The sequence below is a fragment of the Chrysochloris asiatica genome, unplaced genomic scaffold, assembly GCF_000296735.1.
Source record: "Chrysochloris asiatica unplaced genomic scaffold, ChrAsi1.0 scaffold00175, whole genome shotgun sequence".
Lineage (NCBI taxonomy): Eukaryota > Metazoa > Chordata > Mammalia > Afrosoricida > Chrysochloridae > Chrysochloris > Chrysochloris asiatica.
Genome location: NW_006408693.1, coordinates 4,435,641 through 4,449,293, shown reverse-complemented (window position 1 = coordinate 4,449,293; position 13,653 = coordinate 4,435,641). Strand labels below are relative to the sequence as shown.

General features: G+C 35.1%; 1 protein-coding gene and 1 pseudogene across 8 annotated transcripts in view; one reads left to right on the top strand and one right to left on the bottom strand.

Moving 5' to 3' along the window:
- LOC102826185 overlaps positions 1-3,516 on the top strand; it is a 3,937-nt pseudogene extending 421 nt beyond the window's left edge.
- PPFIA2 (protein tyrosine phosphatase, receptor type, f polypeptide (PTPRF), interacting protein (liprin), alpha 2) overlaps positions 1-13,653 on the bottom strand; it is a 749,227-nt gene that overhangs the window by 202,891 nt on the left and 532,683 nt on the right. For all 8 annotated transcript variants that reach the window (XM_006871823.1, XM_006871825.1, XM_006871827.1 and 5 more), the window contains one exon: positions 3,945-4,166. In XM_006871823.1, coding sequence (XP_006871885.1) covers positions 3,945-4,166 — 222 coding nt within the window. The remainder of the gene's footprint in view (positions 1-3,944; positions 4,167-13,653) is intronic.

The following is a 13,653-nucleotide window of genomic DNA, read 5'->3' as shown; positions in this document are numbered from 1 at the left end:
TACCAAAACAACCTCTGTACTATCCCAGTGACTCGAATATTGACCCAAGCGTCTGCCATGTGAGGCATGTGTAAGGAGCTCCTCTCTGAAGGCAGTAATGCAAATTTGGGATAGTTTGTCTTAAACAGCGTCGGGGCATATCTGCTACAAACACAGGAACCACAATGTGGAAGCAGGGTAACTATTGTTTCATGGCAGACAGTGCCATCATTGAGATGAAACAAAGTGTATTACTTACTGAATGTAAACTTATGACATTATTTGTAAACATTGTCTCAATTCACAAAAAAATAAAAGTTTTAAAGAAAATAAAAGAAATGGCTGTGGTGATTTAAGATCCAAAAGTCTTAGTGATTCTTTAATAGTCATTCAGAAAAGAGGTCAACGTTTATGAACTTTGCTGAGTTGAGAAGTGGAATGGATTGGAGAGAAATACTCAAGAACTACTTATCCATGAACACATAGAGAACATATTGTACAGGAGTCCAACACCTTTGGAGTATCTGTCATTTTCTGAGTCTGTGTAAAATTTGTTTGATATATTCTTATCTCATTCACATTTGTTTATGTTCACTACTTGCATATTGCTTTAGGAAAAGCACTGGACTGTTAATCATAAGATTGGTAGCACAAACCCACGAGTTGTTCCTTGGAAACTCTATTCAGGGTCACTAGTGGTTGGAACTGCCTCAGTGGAACTTAATAACAATAACCTACGGAAATAAAAAGATGCTTGTGAGTTATGGTGTTGGAGGAGAATATTGAAAGTGCCATGGGCTGCCAAAAGAACCAATAGATCTGTTTTGGAAGAAGTGCGGCCAGAGTGCTTCTTGGAGGCCAAGATGGCCAAACTTCATCTCTCATATTTTGGACATATTGTCAGGAGGGACAAGTCACCGGAAAAGTATATCATGTTTGGTAAGGTGGAGGGCCAGAGAAAAAGAGGAAGACCCCCAACCAGATGGATTGGCCAAGTGGCATCATCAATGGACTCAAGTGTGGCAACAGTAGTGAGGTTGGCCCAGGATGGAGCAGTGTTTCATTCTGTTGTGCATAAGTGTTTCGTTCAATGGCACCTAACAACAAAAACCCAAGTAAAGATGAGAAAAAAAAAAAAAAAAAGGGAGAGTGCAACTACGAGTCCAACCTATTGGAAGAGATTCATATTTGTGCCTGTTTCAAAGAATGGTGACCCCACAGAATGTGTAAATCATCAGACATTGTTGTTAATATTACATGCAAACACAATTTTGCTGAGCATAGTTAACAAATGGTTACACAAGTACATACTAGAAATTCAAACCAGATTCAGAAAAGCACTCGAAACTAGGGATATCATTGGTGATGTCACATGAATCTTAGTTGAAAGCAGAGACTACCAGGAAGATGTTTACTTGTGTTTTATTGACTATGCAAAAGCTTTTGACTGTTTGGATCATAATAAACTAAAGGATAACATTGTAAAGAATGGGAATTCCAGAAGACTTAATTGTGCTCAAAGAACAAAAGGCAGTTGTTTGAACAGAGCAAGGGGATACTGAATGGTTTAAAGTCAGGAAAGGTGTGTGTCAGAATTGTATCTTTTCAACATACTTATTCAAACTTCATGCTGAGCAAATAATCTGAGAAGCTGGATTATATGTAGAAGAATGGTACATCACAATTGGAAGACGATTCATTAACAACCTGTGATATACAGATGACCACAATCTTGCTTGCTAGAAATGAAAAGGACTTAAAATACTTACTGGTGAAGATCAAAGACTATATATAGCCTCTAGTAAGGATTACACCTCAATTTAAAGGAAACAGAAATCCTTACAACTGGGTCAGTTGTTAGACTTCATTTTTCTTGGTTCTCTAGTCTGTGCTCATGTAAATTTGTTGTTGTTGTTAAGTGCCGTCAAGTCAGTTCCGACCCATAGCGACCCTGAACAAGGTTTTTGAGGCTGTAAATCTTTATGGGAGCAGAAAGCCTCATCTTTCTCCCACAGAGCAGCTGGTAATTTCGAACTGCTGACCTTGCGGTTCACAGCCCAATTCGTAACCACTACACTACCAGAGCTCCTTGCTCATGTAAATAGTAGTAAAGAAATCAAACAACAGTAAAGAAATCAAATATTGCATTTGGCAACTCTGTGGCAAATGACTGCTTTAAAGACTTAAAGAGAAAAGATGTCAGTTTGAAGACCAAGGTGCTCCTGACCCAAGTCATATTTTCAATAACCTCATGTGCATATAAAAGTTGGACAATGAATAAAAAATAACATAGAATACTGTATGCATTTGAATTATGGTGTTGAAGAAGAATATTAAAAGTACCATGGACCACAAGAAGAATAAACCAATCTGTCTTGTAAGAAGGAAGTACAATCAGAATTCCTCCTTCGTAGCAAGGATGGTGGGATTTAGTCTCTAATACTTTGGGCATGTCAACAGGGATTGATCTCTGAAAAGAGACATCATGTTTGGTAAAACGTTAGGTTGGCATAAAAAAAGGAAGGCCCTCCCCCAATGAGATGGATTGACACAACAATGGATTCAAGCAGAAAACAATTGTCATTATGGCACAGAATCGGACATTGCTTCATTTCATTGTACACAGAGTTGCTCTAAGTCAGAACTGACTCTATGACATCTAATAACAGTGCATTGTCAGCCAATGAAGCACTCCAAGGAGGAAAGACTGAAAATTCAATCACCTTCCTTCAAAGTTCTGACAGCTAAATCCATGGACTGAGTAACATGGAAGTCAACAAAAACTTTGACAAGACTGTGTTCATGTCATAGTAGAGGCAAATATATGATAAAAAATGGGATCAAGAGAGAATGAGAAAAATCAGACACCAAGAACAGAGTCAATTTCATTAACAACTAGTTGTTGTTGTTGTTGTGTGCTATGGAGTCGGGTCCAACTCATAGTGACCCTGTGCAGGGTTTCCGAGGCTATAAATCTTTATGGAGCAGAAAGTCTCATCTTTTTCCTGAGGAACAGCTGGTAGTTTCAAACTACTGTGCCTGAGGCTCGCAGCTTGATTCATAACCACTACACTACCAGAGCTCCGTAACAAAAGATAAAAGATAAAAATACGTGAATTAAAAATATATCTAAAGGAAAAGATAAAAAGTCATGAAAAAATTACTCTATATAGAGAGTATAAGAGTCCCGTTGTGGCACTGTGGGTTAATGTGCTAGACTGTAAAGTTGGTTTGAACAACAAGGTCAGTAATTCAAAGCTCACCAGCCACTCCTCAGAGACCCTATACAAGGTTGCTGTAGGTTGAAACTGACTGGATGGCACTTAACAAAATCAATAACATTTACTTTTGATTGAATATAGAGAGAAAATGAAAAGATTCTAAACTTAGATTCTTAGGAGGTAAGATAGTTCAGCAATGTAACAAATAAAAAATTTCTCTGAATCTTTTATGTTAACTTTGATAATAACTTTAAAGTACCCTCTATTTTTAAATAGCTGGAATGCTGCTAAGTCTAGGAAAAGTTGCATAGAATAAGAAAAATAACTACAATTACTCATATACATTCATATTCATAGACACAAAACTAAAATAAGAGAGGGGACAATTTAAAGAAATGTCATTGATTATGTCCATATGCTAAGAGTATAACAATTCATTATTCATATGCATCTTCTGGGTTCTTAAAAGTTGAAAATTTGAAACCTAAAAAAACATCATTAACCACTTCAGAAAGGTTTTATTTCATCTGAGACTTGATACCATTTTCCATACATACTTAAAGGGTTAGTGAAATAAACTGTCTTTTGCTTTATTGGACAAGTTTCGTAACTAATGTAAGTCATCCCAAATTATAGTCTTTTGAGAAGAGGTAGAGAATACATGCCGTTAGGGGAAATTATGGAGATAGCATGTCAGAGGCAGCATGCAGGACACATAGAGTGAAAGTGTTAGGAATCACTTACCTCCCTAATGTCCCTTTGATATTTGGTATTCATTTCTTCCGTTTTAATGAGATCCTTTCTCGCGGTCTCTGCTTCTTGTTCCACTTCTCCTACCCGGGAAGACAGGGCTGTTAAACGTTCTTTCATTTGTACCATATCGTAGTTTTGCTTTTCCAGTAATTCTTGTAATTCAACTATCTGACTAGTGTCATCAGTTGAATCTATAGAACCATTGGACAAACGCTGTAGGAAAAAAAGGAGAAGTGTTACTTAGGCTTTTACTCATGGTTAAGTTAAAATTCATAAACTTCAAAAACTGAAAGTGAAACATCTTTCATGCTAAGAAATAAGTACTTGTGAAAACAACTTGTTGTGAAGAAAACTAAGTTTTTGAGCAAACATCTAACTGAATTAAAAAATGTAAAAGTAGATCAGTAATTTTCAAACACATAAATTTCATTTAAAATTAATTTAAAACATATTTACTCATCCCCTTTATATATATTTATATAAAACTGCTACATTTGCATATGTATGATATATGAATATATAAAATTGCATTATTATATATGTATATATAAACTGCTACATTTATATATATGCATAAATTGCATTATTATGTGCCATTTATATATATATAAATGTAGCAGTTTATATATTTATGCATTATTATATGCAATCTATATATACACAAATGTAGCAAATATAAATATATATAAAGTAGATTTGTAAATGTATTTTCAAGCCACCAGTCACTCTTTATAATCCATATGCAGGGTTGCTATGAGTTGGAACTGACTCGATGACACTTGAAAACAACTATATATATATTTATATATGTTGAGATAAGAAAGAGAGCCCTGATGTAGTGCTGAAGGATAATGCTCTGGACAGAAAGATCAGTTTGAGCTACAAGGTCATCAGTTCAAACCTACCAGCCACCAGCCATTCCTCAGACACCTATACAGGGTCATTATGAGGCAAAACTGAATTGACAGCGCTTAACAACATATATCTAAGTCCTATATTTGTAAGTGGAGTCAACTAGACGGCACTTTACAATATTTGTTAGCATATGTATATACGAATATATGATGGGAGTTAAAAAAAATTTATGGGAAAATAGAATTGAAAGAAAATGATATTTTTCACAAACTTTTTGAAGCCCCTTTGTATTGGATATATGACTTAGCAAAAAACACTAGTGTATCCTAGACAGTCAGTACATACAATTACAAATACAATAATTATTTAATTATATTATATTTGTGTACCATATCATAATAGATTGAATAATAAGTATGGACACAGAAATTATGCAATGATTTGCATTGTTATTCAAGATTCTTGTGATTTAGCCAGTTTTATTGTCAATGACACACCAAAAAAGAGGTTATTTTTAAAAAACGTTATTCTTACTGTTCACCTGCCCTATCTGGAACAAAATCATGGCATCAAAAATTCTTGATTTCTATATTGATATCAACATAAAAGGCTTGAGTGCACACAACCACCAATGAGGAGGTGGAAATGAGTTAAAAGCTTTGAAACGGATCTTTTCCCTTTCTGGTAGGGCTTCCTGCAAACCAAAGTCAGCTATTCCCTCTGCATTACCAATTGCACTGGAGAAGTTTTGAGGTAAAAATGGTGTCATAGCAATTCAGGAGAAATAATGGTTAACCAGGTAGAAATAGGAGAGTACAGCAAAACAGTTAAGAGAGTGCAGTCACGTTTGTTGTAAACTTGGTTTTGAAAATGCAAATTTATTCCAATATACTAAGAAGCAATTTTAAGGCCAGTAATTCTTTTAAAACAAAGATGAAAATGTAGGAACAGTTGTAAACAGAATAACTAGAACATAGATAATGAGAATATTTTTGCATTGTGAAGAATGTAACCAATGTCACTAAACAATTTGTGTAGAAATTATTGAATGAGAATCTAAGCTATGTGTAAGCCTTCACTGAAAAGACAATAGAATATTATTTTTAATAAAAAGCTATTTGAACGTACAGAAAATCTCAAAGAGCAACTTGAGAAGACAAAGTCAAGTATTATAATGAGCAAAATCCAAATTTAGAAAATCAAAAATTAAGAACACACTCAGCATTTCTCTAGCTGAAAGAACTGAAGAGAAAACCATGCATCAACTAGCAATTCTGAGGATTCTACAGGCAAAATCAAGTCTTAGTTTGGCCCTATAGGATGAGCACTGCTAACCACAAGGTTGAAAGTTCAAACCCACCAGCTGCAACTTGGAGATCCCATACAGAGTTGCTATGAGTTGGAAACAACTCAACAGCACTTAATAACAATAACTACATGGACAAAATATTGAAGCGTGTAGAAATCATCAGAAAAGATGGAAGAAAATCATAGTCACTACCAGAAAGAATTGCTTGATGATCAACCATTACAAGAAGTACCATATGGTCACAAACATGGTACTGAAGTAAGAAGTCCAAGCTGCACTGAAGGCACTGGCAAAAAAAACCAGGCTCCAGGAATTAACAGAATATAAATTGAAATCTTTCAACAGACTAATGCAATACTGGAGGAACTCACTCATATAAGCCAAGGCATTTAGAAGACAGCTTCCTGGTCAACTAATAGGAAAAGATCCATATTTGTGACCATTCCTAAGAGAGGTAACCCAATGGAATGTGGAAAAAACTGAACAATATCATTACTATCACACACAAGTAAAATTTCATGAAGATAATTAATAAGTGATTGCAACAGTACAACAACAGGGAAATGCCAGAAATTCAAGCTCTATTCAGAAGAGGACATATAATGAGGGGCATCGTGTGGCACTGTACTATATGCACTAGATCATAATGTCAATATGAACTGTATGGTTTGTGGTTCAAATCTACCAGCTGCTCCTCAGAAATCATATACAGAGTCACTGAGTTGGAAGTGATTCGATGGTTCTTAACAACAACATCATTGCTGATATCAGATGGATTTTTGTTGAAAGAAGAAAATATCAGAAAGATCCTTACTTGTGCTTTATTGACTGTGTGGACCAGAAAACACTATGGATAACATTGAGAAGAATGGGTATTCTAGAACTCTTGATTGTGCTCATGAGGAACCTAGACCTAGACCAAGAAGCAGTCATTAGAACAGAATAAGGGGATACCAAATGGTTTAAAATCACAAGAGCTGTGTGCTAGGGTGGTATCCTGTCACCATATTTATTTTGACAAGTTATCAGGACAGAACAGTCTGTATTTTTTTAAGTTCAGGATGTAAATAGTTGTATATGATATAAATTTTGCTATTATAGGCTTCGAGTTTCCTCTCAGTAAATAATGCCTAAAAGAGATAATTTCTCAACAATTCTCTTGTTGTTAGGTGCCATCTAGTCAATTCTCACTCAGTTCTGGAAACATTTCCAGATCCTGAATTTGTTGCTATAGTTGAGACATTATTGCAGCTACTGCGTCAACCTATCTCATTGGAGGTCTTCTGCCTTATCGATGAATCTCTACTTTCCCATACGTGATATTTTTCAGACTGTTCTGCCCTGATAACATGTTAAAAGTATGTGAGAGGAAGTCTCACCATCTTCACTTCCAAGGAGCACTCTGGCTGTAATTCTTTCAAGAAAGATTTGCTTATTCTTCTGGCAGTACTTGCAATACAGCTTGTTGTTGTTGTTGTTGTTGTTGTCAGGTGCCATCGAGTCGGAACCGACTCATAGCGACCCTATGCACAGCAGAACGAAACAATGTTCGATCCTGGGCCAACCTCACTACCGCTGCCACACCTGAGTCCATCAATGATGCCACCTGGCTGATCCATCTCGTTGGGGGCCTTCCTCTTTTTCTCTGACCCTCCACCCTACCCAGCATGACATCCTTCTCCAGCGATTGTTTCCTCCGGACAATGTGTCCAAAGTAGGAGAGACGAAGTTTAGCCATCCTGGCCTCCAAGGAGCACTCTGGCTGCACTTCTTCCAAAACAGATTTATTGGTTCTTTTGGCAGTCCATGGCACTTTCAGTATTCTCCTCCAACACCACAACTCAAAGGCATCAATTCTTCTACGATCCTCCTTATTCACTGTCCAGCTTTCGCATCCATATGAGGCTATTGAAACACAATGGCCTGGGTCAGGCGCACCCTAGTCCTCAAGCTGACATCTCTACTCTTCAACACTTTAAAAAGTTCCTGTGCAGCAGATTTGCCCAGTGCAATACGTCGTCTGATCTCTTGACTGCTACTTCCGCGAGTGTTGATAGTTGATCCAAGAAGAATGAAGTCCTTAACAATTTCAATCTTTTCTCCATTGATAACAATGTTGCTTATTGGTCCAATACAGCTTGATAACACCATAATTCAAATTCAACTCTTCTCCAGTCTTCCTTACTCATTGTCTAGCTTTCACATTCATATGAGGCAATTGAAAATACATTGGTTTGAGTCAGGCTCACCTTAGTTCTCAAACTGTCAACTTTGCTCTTTAACACTTTAAAAAGTCATTTTCAGAATATTTGCTTACATCATTTGGTTTCTTGATGCTGCTTCTTGAATGTTAATTTTGGATCTAAGTAAAATGAAACCCTGAACACATTCAATCTTTTCTCATTTATCATGATGTTTACTGATATAGTTGTGAGGATTTCTATTTTCTTTACACTAAGTTGTAATGTACACTGAACTTTTTCTTTGATCTTCATCATAAGCACTTCCAGTCCTATATGCTTTAAGTAAGCAAGGTTGCATGATCTGTATATAATTTGTCAATGAGTCTTCTTCCAATACTGATGTCATGTTCATATAACACAGCTTTCTGACTTATTTGCTCAGCATACACACTGAACAAGTATGGTGAAAGGATAAAACTCTTATGTAAACCTTGCCTGACTTTAAACCATACAATATCCCCTTGTTTTGTTAGAACAACGGCTTTTTGTTCTAGCTACAGGTTCTGCATGAGCACAGTTCAGTGCTCTGGAATTTCCTTTCTTCAAAATGTTATTCATAGTTTGCTATGATGCACAAAATGAAATGGTTTTACGTAGCCAATAAAACAAAAATAAACATCTTGTTGGTATTCTCTGCTTATAGCCAAGATCCATCTAACATCAGCAATGAAATCCCTGGTTCTGTGTTCTTTTCTGAATCTGGCTTGAATTTCTAGAAAAGACTAATTTAATCTCTAGTGACAGGAAAGTACTATAGATGTTGCCTGGGGCAGGGGAGTGAAGGGGGATTGATGGGAATGTTCTATATCTTGATTGGCGTGGCATTTGTATATGTATATGTATTTGCAAAATTCATCAAGTTATGTAGCTAAACCAAAAATCAAGCCAAGTCCACTGTCACTGAGTTGATTTTGAATCACATAACTTAAAGTGAATGCATTTTATTATAAGCAAATTATACATTAATAAGGTTGATTTTTTTAACTTAAAAATTTATATAAATAATTTACATAATTGATAAATTACATTTAAGATTCTAGAGTCAAAAGGAACTTTGGAAAACTAAAACTTAGATAATCAATTTACCTTAGGTAAGACAGATCATCTGAGTCAAGATCTAGAGCTTCAGATTCCCAGACTCATTCTTCCTACCCTTTATTATGTCACATCTGATCTGAGTAATTGAATCCACAGAGTAAAACTATCCATGTTTATGGTATAGTAAAGAACTAGGCCTGTATCATATACTCACATGTATATCTATATATGTAGAGAGCTGCATAGATATATGCATATGTATGTGTGTATTTATGTCTGTATTCAACAAATATTGCTCAGTGCAACTGAATGATATTAATTTTCAAATCTGAAAAATGGTTATTATAATTCTGTGTACCTGACGTCCATTAAGATCTTGCTTTAAAATTGCATATTTTAAAATGGGCTCAAGGTAACAGAAATTTAACTATAAAAAGTAATCAGGCAACTGAAGTAAAGCACTTTTAAAATGTAAATCTCTTTTAATTCTTTTTTTTAAGCAGCAAATGTGAACTACAGCCTTTTTGCTACATGAGAATTTGGGAACATTCATCTGAAAATGTTTTAACTCCTCTTTTGGTTTGTTTCTGAAGTGTTAATGAATGTTTCTTGTCAACAAAATGTAATATTTCATATTTCCAATTCATCCCATTTATTTTAAGTGAGCTTAATACATGTTTTCATAACTTCACAGTACAAAGATCAAAATAAAACTGAGCTATATCTTTAAAAATAAGCGTTCAATTCATTGTTAAATTTATTTACCTTTAAAGTAAATTGTGGCACTTTCATTTAAATAACACATTATGGAATTAAAGGAAAAGCCAAGAATTTAAAAATAGCTTTATTACATATAATTTGTATACCATAAAATCCACCATTAAAGTGTATCATTTAATGGTTTGGGCAATAAGAATGATTTAGTTATCTTCTATTGAAAAGGGCAAGTCTACGGGAGGGGTGGTTTGGGTTTAAGATGGTATAAAATCAGAAATTAGGTTTTGAAAACTTTGAGTTTGGGATACATTATTAGTTGTTAAAGTGAAATGTTTTGGTAAGCTGCAGTTGGAATTTTCTTGGTGAGTCTTCAGTTGATATTTTATCTATGCTAAATCATAACACTGAAATGCTCACCTATGGGAGAAGAGGGGATATCATTAAAGGTGAGCAAGATTGTCTCTTTAGAAAACTTCACATGTTAATTTATCAAAGAAGTCTTTCATAACTTCCATATCACATATTTATGGTTATTATCTGTCTAACCAACCAAAACACATATTCCTATTTTATTAAACTCTAGTTTAGACTGCATTCTTAAACTGTGTAATATTGCATATTTAACTGCTACTCAGTATTCCTACCTAGATATCAACAGACATTCCAGAACAACATATAATTGGTCAACAGTCTAAACTCAATATGTTTAAAACAAAATACTGCTTATTAATCAGTTTCACCTTTAGCATTCCCCAAATTAATTGATGACAATTCCAATATTCTAATTGCTCAGGCAAAAACCTTGGAGTCATTCTTGGGTCCCACTTTTTCTGCCAACTCAAGTACTATCATTAGAAAAACTTACTGGTTTTACCTTCACAATATATGTGGAGTCTAACCCATTCTCATGACCTCCACTGTTGTCACCTTTGGATCACCAGCTCTCACTAGAATTATTGTGACAGTCTCCTAACTGGTCTCATTGCTTCTAACCTACAACTCAAAACCTTCATTATTCAGATAACCAGAAATATCAATAAAGATCCTGCTACAATGTATTCAGATCAAGGAAGGCCTCACCTCAAAATCCTGTGGGAACATTGTAGCTCCATACACTAAGCACTGGACATGGTGCAGTGGGTTAATGCGCCAGACTGCAGAGCCGTTTGAACTGCAAGGTCAGCTGTTCAAGCTTACCAGCTGCTCCTCGGAAACCCTATATAGGGTCGCTCTGGGTCAGAAACGACTCGACGGCACTTAACAACAACAACATCAATGAACTACAAGGTCAGAAGTTCAGTCTCACCAACCACTCTGAGGGAGAAAGATGAGGCATTCTGATCCCACAAAGATTTAAAGCCTCAGAAACCCTATACAAGGTAGTTATGAATTGGATCCAACTCAATGATGGCACTTAACAGAAACCACCTTATATCTCTCCTACTCCCTTTTCCTCTCTTGTTGTAGCCATACTGGTAATTTTAACAAATTCTAAAAAATCTGTGGCTCTGTAGGATAGGCACTAGTCTGCTGAATGGTAGATAAAACCCTTTACAGGGTTGCTATGAGTTGGAACCAAATTGGCGACACTTAACAGTAACAATGAAACAATTATTCTCCCATCTTAAGCCCTTTGCTTTATTTCTTCTTTCTGCCTGAAACTCCTTTTTTCCTAGCAACCCACATGGCTAACACCATAAATTACGTCAATGATACTACTTAGCTTAATATTACAACCAAACCCCATATCTAATTCTTTGGAAAGATGGGAAGAATCTATAAGAATGAAAAAGGATTTTTAAAGAGTATTTTCTTTTTAAGAAAAGAAAAGAAATGTAGTACTAAAGAAAAATGGAACTGAATAAAATGATAAAGAAATATCAAAAATCTAGATGAGTGAAGTATTCATAGGCACACAAATAAACAGACAAAAACAAAGCTAAAGTTGATTGTAAATTCCATGAAAGACAACAATTTATTAGAGTTTTAAGAATTTCACTTAACAGAAAGAAAGATGGACCTTTTCAGGTACTCTGTAAGCTCAACTATAAAGTCTGTTCAATGTATATGCCTTAACAGAAATAGACTACATTTTATAGTGTCTTAAATCTAGATAAAGTTGAAGAATTCTAGTCAATACCCCCAAAACTAATACTAGCACTGTAGGATCAGCACTGGACTGCAAGGTCAGTGGTTCAAATCCACTAACTGCTCCTTAACTTGATGTCACATAACAACAACAATAATCATAACACTCAAAAATATTTTTAAAGTATCTGTTTTTCACATTGCAACGTGAAATAGCATGCTAAATGTTTCATGTAGAAAAAGACACTCATCTATAATATCTTAAATTATCTCCATATTTAGAAGATTTGAGCAGTGAAGTGTATAAAGTATTTTGTTTATTATATATTTTTCTCTTTTTGGTATGAGAAGGTCATCATTTGATAGTTGTCAAATAGTCCTATGTTCAGCTATAGAATAAAGAAGTAATACTAGAGCTCTTCCTTCTAGTAAGAAACACCAGGACCCCAAACTCTAAAGGAAGACTATTTAATGGAAGCTTGATAAGAAATGGTCTCTTCTACTGTCCCTTTGTATAAGAGAAGGATGAGTGGTGTGTGTGTGTGTGTGACTTTGTGTAAATACCAGTTAAGAAGAAAAGAAAACAAGATTCCTCTCATTTCCAATGTGAAGTTCATTATTATTACAAATTTCTTTAAATTTTTAATATTTCTTGGCTGATCTAATTCATTAGAATAAGAAGGGCTCCAAGAGTTCACATGGAGACACACAGTACTTTGGACTGCTGATTTTGGGTCCAATTCCCAAAGCCAGTGGTAGTTCCAGCTCAATGTGTGATCTATCTATACTGGATAATAATGTTGAACAGAGAGGTAGATCTTATGAATTTAAAGATAAAGATTTCAAGTTATTATGATATGATGGTATTGGATTTTTTATGACTAACTGAAGTCATTCAGGGAATGCAGATAGAAAAGGGAAGGAGGACAGAGCGCTAGAGTATTTTAGCACTAAGAAGAGGAGGATGTTCCTGGAAGGGAGACTGAAAAGGGTCACCAGTTAATAAATAGTTTTTACAAGACAGTGTGGTTTTCTATGATGCAAGTGAAGAACATATATCAAGGGGTATGTGACGAACCATGTCAAATGGTACAGCACTTAAGACACAGCCATTGTATTTGGCAATATAAGTTTATTGGTGTTGGTAATATCAGAAGTTTCTGGAGAGTGATAGGCAAAACCCTGATTTGGATGGGTTTTAAAAACAACAAAAATAAAGTAAAACAAGTATATGAGTAGACAACCCTTTGCGAAAGCCATAGAACAAAATAGAGCAGAAAAAAAGGCAATAGCTGTTGGTAGAAGTAAGGTTGGGAGACCTTTTTTGTAAGTGGAAGATCTTTGCAAATTATAAGAATGAAATAGAGAAAATATTGAACACAAAGAAGTATACATTAGACTGTTTTTAATAATTGTTAAAGACATCAATATATAAATAATAAATTTTCTT